Source organism: Erythranthe guttata, chromosome 11 (genome assembly GCF_056151865.1).
Source record: "Erythranthe guttata isolate IM_541 chromosome 11, IM_541, whole genome shotgun sequence".
NCBI lineage: Eukaryota > Viridiplantae > Streptophyta > Magnoliopsida > Lamiales > Phrymaceae > Erythranthe > Erythranthe guttata.
In genome coordinates this window covers 561,040-569,468 of record NC_142543.1, presented here as the reverse complement: position 1 = coordinate 569,468, position 8,429 = coordinate 561,040, and the positions used below count along the sequence as shown (strand labels likewise).

General features: G+C 31.3%; 1 protein-coding gene across 1 annotated transcript; it reads left to right on the top strand.

The window, feature by feature from the left end:
• Nucleotides 1-5,266: 5,266 nt before the first annotated feature.
• Nucleotides 5,267-7,715, top strand: LOC105976749 (RNA-directed DNA polymerase (reverse transcriptase)). The gene has a single exon (XM_013002009.2). It carries the CDS (start codon nucleotides 5,337-5,339, stop codon nucleotides 7,653-7,655), a length of 2,319 nt encoding a protein of 772 aa, XP_012857463.2. The 5' UTR covers nucleotides 5,267-5,336; the 3' UTR covers nucleotides 7,656-7,715.
• The last annotated feature ends 714 nt before the right edge of the window (nucleotides 7,716-8,429 follow it).

Genomic DNA, 8,429 nt, shown 5'->3' with positions numbered 1-8,429 from the left:
CAATCATAATACGTTAATATTAATGTTAATCCTAGTATGCTAATGTTAATGCTAATCATAACCCTAACCCTAATTATAATACTAATGTTATCCTTGATCCTAATATTAATACTAATCCTTATCATATTTCTAATCATAATCATAATCATAATCCTAATGATAATGCTAATCTTAATTATAATCATAATCATAATCCTAATAATAATAGTAATCCTAATAGAAATCAAAATGTGTTCATGCAAACGTTAATCTTAATAATAATCCTAATATGCTAATGATAATGCTAATCCTAATCCTAATCATGATCCTGATCCTAATTCTAATCATAATGCTAATACTTACTAATCCTAACCACAATGCTTATCCTAATACTAATATTCATACTAATATTAATCCTAATATGCTAATGCTAATGCTAATCATAACGGTAACACTAATACTAATATTCATACTAATATTAATCCTAATGCTAAAGTTAATACTATTGATAATCCTAATATACTAATGCTAATGTTAATGCTAATGCTAATGCTAATGCTAATGCTAATGCTAATGCTAATGATAATACTAATTCCAATGTTAATTATAATCCTAATATGTTAATGTTAATATTAATGTTAATGCTAATTGTAACCCTGATCATAATCATAATCCTAATCCTAATGCTAATGCTATTTTTAGTTCTAGTTATAATCCTAATCTTAATGTTAATGGTAATGCTAAGCCTATATGCTAATGATAATCATTATCGTAATATGTTAATCCGAATGTTACTGTTAATTCTAATTATAATTGTAATCCTAATATTAATTAATTATAATCATAATGCTAATGTTAATTATAATCCTAATTCCAATCTTAATCATAATACTAATGCTAATCATAATCCCCATACGCTAATGCTAATGACAATTTATAATATGATAAGGCTAATGCTAATTATAGTCATAATCCTAATATAAATCATAATCCTTAGTTAATCCTAATACGAATTATAATCATAATTCTAATCCTAACCATCACACCTGTTACTAATAATAATACGCTAATAAAATCATAACATTAATGGTAATACTAATATGTTGTTGCTAATCGTAATTTGCCAAAGCTAATGTTAATGTTAATCGTAATATGCCAATACTAATATGTTAATGCCAATACTAATAGGCTAATGCTAATGATAATGCTAAAGATAATCCTAATGCTAATGCTAATGATAATCATAATCTACAAATACTAATATGCCAATGCTAATGCTAATGATAATCATTTTCCTAATATGCTAATGCTAGCTCGTGGAAAAGCTAATACTAATGTTAATCATAATCGGAATATGTTTGTGCTAATGTTAATGCTAATGCTAATTTTAATATTAATTCTAATTATAATACCAATCATAATTCTAATGCTAATTTGATGATAATGTTAATGTTAATGTTAATGCTAATTATAATCACATTATGCTAATTTTAGTGCTAATGTTAATCCTAATCATAAGTTTAATCCTAATGATAAAGGTAATTATAATTCTAATCATGCATAATTCCAATCATAATGTTAATCATAATTCTAATACTAATGGTTATGTTAATGCGAATCATAATTCTTATACGCAATGGTAATTGCTAATGATAATTATAATATGGTAATGTTAACGCTAATGCTAATCCAAATCCTGATAATATTAATCGCAACCTTTAGCATAATCCTAATACTAATCATAATCATCATCATAATCATAATCCTAATCACAACACTATCCATAATACTATTACTAATACGCTTATGCTAATACTAATATGCTAATGCTAATGCTAATCATATTCCGAATACTGATGTTAGTGATGATGCTAATGCTATTCACAATCTGTTGATTTTAATTCTAATTAACTAATATTAATACAATAATATTATTATTAAAGCTAATGCTAACGCTAATGTTGAATTATAATCTTAATCCAAATTCTAATCCTACTACTAATCATAGTCCTTAGATTAATCTTACTACAAATCATAATTCTAATCCGAGCCCTAATCCTAATCATAACACTATTGCTAATACTAATACTAATATTAATACTAATACGCTAATGATAATGGTAATAGTAATGTTAATACTAATATGCTAATGCTAATACTAATATGCTAATGTTAATGTGAATCATAATCCTAGTACTAATGATAATGTTAATACAAATATGCTAATGTTAATGTGAATCATAATCCTAGTACTAATGCTAAGGCTAATGTTGATCTGCTAACGCTAAAGCTAATGCAATCCTAATATGCTAATACTAATATTAGGGCTAATTTCAATCATAATCCTAATATGCTAATGGTAGTAATGGTAATGCTCATAGTAATGGTAATATAATGTTAATCATAATCCTAATATGTTGATGCTAATGCTAATGCTAATCCTAATCATAATCATAAACCTATTCGTAATGCTAATATTTATTCTAATCGTAATCATAATCCTGATCCTAATGATAATGGCTATGCTAATCCTAATATGCTAGTGCTAGTGTTAGTGCTAGTGCTAGTGCTAGTGCTAATGTTAATGCTAATATTAATCATAATTCAAATATGCTAATACTAATGCTTATGTTAATCCAGATAATAAGCTTAATCTTAATCCTAATGTTAATGTTAATTCTAATTCGAATCCTAAGGTTAGTCCTAATCATACTACTATTGTTAATGCTAATGTTGATCATAATTCTAATACGCTGATACTAATGGTAATTATAATATGCTAATGCTAACTCTAATCCTAATGATAATACTAATCATAATCCTTTAGCCTAATTCTAATACTAAATCATATTCACAATCATAATCCTAATCCTAATAATGATTCTAATCATAATTTAATACTATTTAAGTTCTATCATAATCATAATTCTAATCATAATACTACTACTAATACTAATAATAATACTTTTATTAATATTTATACTAATTACTTTTATATACAATAAATAAAGGGATGCAAATAAAATTTTCGACAAAGTAAAATGTTTAAAGGGACACAAATAAAATTTTCGACAAAGTCAAATGTTTCAATTGGGTTATGCTACTACCGTTACATAGAGGTATAACATATAAAACAAATAGGAATTAAAAAAACATAACAATAGTCAATAAAAAAATAAATTAAAATATATGAATACATAAAAAAAGAAAAGAAAAGAAAATCGTAATACTGACATTATTATAAAGTGCGAGGTAAATAGCTAGGGTGAAGAAAAATATTACAAAATATTCATTACTTCAAAGAATTCATATGCGTAAATTTCAATATATTAGTCAATACTTCTAAAACATAAACAAAAATGAAAAAAACATTAATAAAAATAAATAAATACGCATCTCATCCTTGCATATACTAATGGATAAAATATAGGTATCTATAAAAATTCAAAATCACGAATTTACCGGACACGTAATTTAATGGGATAACAAATGGATGCCATTAAAAAAAGGTTAAAAATATTTAGAAAAGTAAACAGTGAAATCAAATGAACAGTAAAAATAACAAAAAAAAATAACAATGAAACAATGAACAACAAAAATAATAAAAAAATAATAACGACAATAATATGAAGAATAACATGAGAACAAATATAGTAAAATTATTGAAACATGAGACCTGTTTTCAGTCACGGACATCTCTATGTCGCACTCTCGAGGGTTAAGAGTCGAAGTGGCATAAATATTTTCATTAACTCGAAATCTGGTGATACGACCAATGTTACAAATAATGTTGTATACAAGGAAGTTTTTTAGCGTATATGAAGGTAATTATTTATACAAAAAATTACAATATTTATTGACGACCTTTATTATCTATTATTTTTATGTTTGGTTATTCCTCATTCGTAGGTTTATTTTAATTGTACTAGGAACTTGCTATGGACTCCGCTCGCTAAATTTGATGAAGGTAATCTTTTTACAATAATTTTATGCAATGAAAAAGTTATATTGGTAACAATTTACATATTTCGTGTGACCATTTTACAACATATGCAGGTCAGTTGCATTGTATTGGATTTGTTGCATTCGTTTAGGGCGGTTGGTAGCAAACAATTCAAGTTTTCAACGTTCATGTCACTATGGTTGGACAAGTTTGGGACCAACTATATATTCGTTCTTTTGTATGAGAAAATTAAAACATTCGATGTTTAGTTTTTTTCACTTATTTCGGCTTATTTTGAACTTACACAATACAAATTATTTTTATTTTTGAATATGTTCTACTTCTTTCTTTTACTTATTAACAATTAATATCACTATTTTGAGAACCTTTTTTATTATTCAATATTTGTTTTACGATGAATACACCGTGCATGGCTCTGTATTAAAGTTTCAAATTTATGTATACATGTTTCCATACAAAATTAAATAAATACTTGTGACTTTGAGTTCCATTTTTCTTCAAATTTATTTTCTTTTTATTAATTTAGTGGAGTGTTTTTTGTATATGCTCTGCGTATTTATTAATTTTCTTGTGACATAAATTGTGATTATGAATTAATTTAATTAATTAATTAATTAATGATCTGTTCTACATGGATTTGGGTCCATAAAGCCCACATTTTATTGGATAAGGCCTATTAAAAAATGGGGTATAATATATAAGGCCCAAAATAAATAAACATGATGTTTAATTTTGGGAAAACAAAATATTTTCGGAAATTAAAATCGGATCAGAAATCGAAATTTAATTTATATTTCAATGAAGTTCATAAAACATTAGGAAAAGTGAAAAATTGGGAAAAATACAGTTTTCGTCTTTCACATTAGCACCGATGTCACATTTGATGTTCCTCGTGTTTCAAAAATTCAACATTTTTAGTCATTTCGGTCAATTTTACGTCAAAACCAATAGAATCAAGCATGTGCCCATCATGAGTAAACTGACAGACTAACGGTAAATTGGCGAAAATGACCAAAAAAGTTAAATTATTGAAACATGTAGGACCAAATGTGTTTTTTTGTAAATATAAGGAACCAAATGTGAAATCGGTGCAAACTTGAGGGATGGAAAATGTAAATTTCCCTGGAAAATCGAAACTTTCGAAATTCAAAAAGAAAAATATTATTCTAAAATCATTATTATTCTTAGTGACTATCCATTAAACAACCTTGATTAAATTTTGATTTTTGTAGTATTCAATTCAATTATTTTAATTAATTTGTGTTTAGAGGATAATGTTGAGGATTAAATAATAAATAAATAAAATTAGTGCCTTCTATTTGCAATTAAACTTGTTCTTCTCCAGCACATCATCAAACAGTTGGAGTGCACACCCACCTCCCGTCTTCCCCAAATGCTCATAACCACCCTCCTCAGAAAACCCAAATCCACCATCTCCGCCGCCGCAAATTTACCTCTCTGGATCAATCCATCAGCCCTCTTCTCCACCCTCCGCCACCCTCAGCCCTACGCATCTGCAGATTCCGAACCTCTTGCAAAACCAGCCCTTCAGTCCCTTGTCCTCTCCTGCTATCGCAGCGGCAAATTCTACAGCCTCCTCCAAAACGCCGTCGCTTCACCCTCCCTCCTCCTGACCGCTTGCCACAACCTCAGAAATCATGCCCCTGACTCGCCGCCGCCGCCGCTCACTCTTGACTCGGTGTCGACTCACTTCTTTTCCCTCCAAGAGCTCTCCTTCCAGCTCTCCAAGAGTTGCTTCGACGTCGAATCGTGCTGCGTTCCGATTTTTCCGGAAGGAAACAGAGGTACACCGCTTATCTTACCCAATCTGAAGCTTAAAGTTGTACTCGAAGCTATTAGGATTGTACTCGAACTTATTTATGATGATAGGTTTGCCACATTTTCCTATGGCGGCCGTGCGAATATGGGCCGCCACACCGCCGTTCGGTATTTGAAGAATTCGGTTGAAAATCCCAGCTGGTGGTTTAGTGTTAAATTCGATAAGGAATTGTTTGGGTCTAGGCATGTCGATAAGCTGTGTTTGATGCTAGGAGAGAAAATCGAAGACGATGATCTGCTTGATTTAATAAGAAGGTTGTTCAAATGCAAGGTGGTTACCGTTAATCTCGATGGATTCTGTTTAGGTAGAGGACTTCCCCAAGAATCTGCTCTGAGCTCAATCTTGATTAATGTTTACTTTAATGGTTTCGATAAGGAAATTCAAGAATTGCGTCTGAAAACGAACGAAGCGAATCCAAAGTTCGATAAAAATGAACTCATCCCGGGATTATCGAATTCGGATTCGTGTTCGGTTTTTCATAAGCCCTTGAAGATTTACGCCGTACGGTACTTGAACGAGATATTGATTATCACATCAGGAACGAAGATATTGACGATGGATTTGAAGAATAGGGTAGTGAAGTTTCTTGAACAAGATTTGGATTTGAAGGTGGATAGAACAAGAACTGCAATTCACAGTGCAGTTTCCGAAAAGATCGATTTCATGGGAATGGAGCTGCAGGCAGTTGCACCTTCGATTCTCCGACCACCAATGACAGATAAGGCAATAAGGGCACGTAAAAAGTATCTTCGTCAGAAAGAAGTCCGACTTTTGGAGCTGAAAAATGCAAAAGAGAGAAATAGGAAGAAGTTGGGAATGAAGTTATTAAGTCACGTTTGCAAGAAATCGAAACAAAGCAACGGGTTCAAATTTGACTTTCAGATCGAGAACGAAGTGAGACAAATTTTCAGTTCTTGGGGTGATGAAGTGGTCAACGAGTTCTTGAAATCCGTGGATGACCGATGGGAATGGCACCGAAGTTTATCAGCCGGAGATTTTCTCTCATTGGGCAGAATAAGAGATCAGCTCCCACAAGAGCTCGTTGACTCTTACGACAACTTTCAAGAACAAGTCAACAAGTATTTGAAGCCCGCGAAAGCAAAGAGGGAACTGGAGGAAGAATCAAGAAGAAGAGAAGAAGAAGAGGAAGAAAAATACGCTAAAAAAACCGTCGAAGATTTGACCAAACGGTGCATCAAAGTCGAAGCACCGATTGAACTTATTCGAAAAGCCGTCAAAACGGTCGGATTTACCAATCAAATGGGTCGCCCACGACCCATCAGTTTGCTCACGGTTCTTGAAGATGTGGACATTATAAAGTGGTACGCCGGTATAGGAAAAAGATGGCTCGACTTCTTTCGCTGCTGTCACAACTTTCGAAAGGTCAAAATAATCGTTAGCTACCATCTTCGGTTCTCGTGTTTACTAACTCTATCGGAAAAACACGAAGCAACCAAGAGTGAGGTTATAAGGCATTTCACAAAGGATTTAAAAGTCTCTGGCGAAGAAGTGAACTTCCCTTTGGAAAGAGAGGTTAAAATGATGGGAGAAGGGAATCTTTCGGATCCTAAGCCGGTCGATGGATGTTTGACTATGGCTTTGATTCGATTGGCTACGATTGAACCTTGTCATATTTGCATTGCCCATTTTTGCAGCAGGAGTGATACGGTTGTTTACAGGATTCGGTTATTGCAGAAGCATCTCGGTTTGGACACGTCGGACGAGGCGAGTTGGGTTCCGCAAATGGGTGCAGTTCATGACAGTTTGCATAGGAAATGTGCACCTTTGTGTTCTTACCACATAAGTGAGCTGTACTTGGGGAGATTGTCTTTGCAAGATATTGACTGTACTGCTTTTGTAGATGTTGACTGATTTATTTTGCTCCTTTTTTTTAGCAAGTTGCTTTTGGTTTATGCAATTTTCTATGATTAATTCATTAGGAGGTCACATGTAAACATCTATGATTTTTTTTTTTTTTTTTTTTTTTTTTTTTTTGATATGATAAGATTGGATAGTGTGGATTTTTTATTTACTAGGTAGTTAGTTAATTAGTGGGAAAATACAGTTTTGGTCCCTCAAGTTTGCATTGATTTTATATTTGGTCCCTCATGTTTATAAAACATACATTTAGTCCCTCGTGTTTCAAAAAATTCAACATTTTTAGTTATTTTCTGTCACTAATAATGGAATCAAGCGTTTGTCCGTCATTTCTTTAACTGACGGGGTAATGATAAATTAACGGAAATGATCAAAAATGTTAAATTATTGAAACATGAGGGATCAAAAATATTCTTTTGTGAACATGTGGACCAAATGTGAAATCAGCATAAACTTGAGGGATGAAAACTGTATCGGATCTAGTATTAAAATTGTTAAAATCTTGAATTAAATGTGATTTTTCAAAAAAGTCCTTAATCTAACTAATTATATTGTTTTTTGGAAGAAATATGAAGATGCAAAAAATGCATAGGGACAAAAGAACTTCGATAAATTATTACTCAATATTAGGTAATATTTTTTTTCCGGTCTCGACTCTATAAGAACATAATAAACTATTCGTTCGATAATTTAGGAGTCCATTTGAATGGAGGGATTTGGGAAGGGATTTGATTTGGCGAATGGATTTGAAATGACTCCAATTTTGAA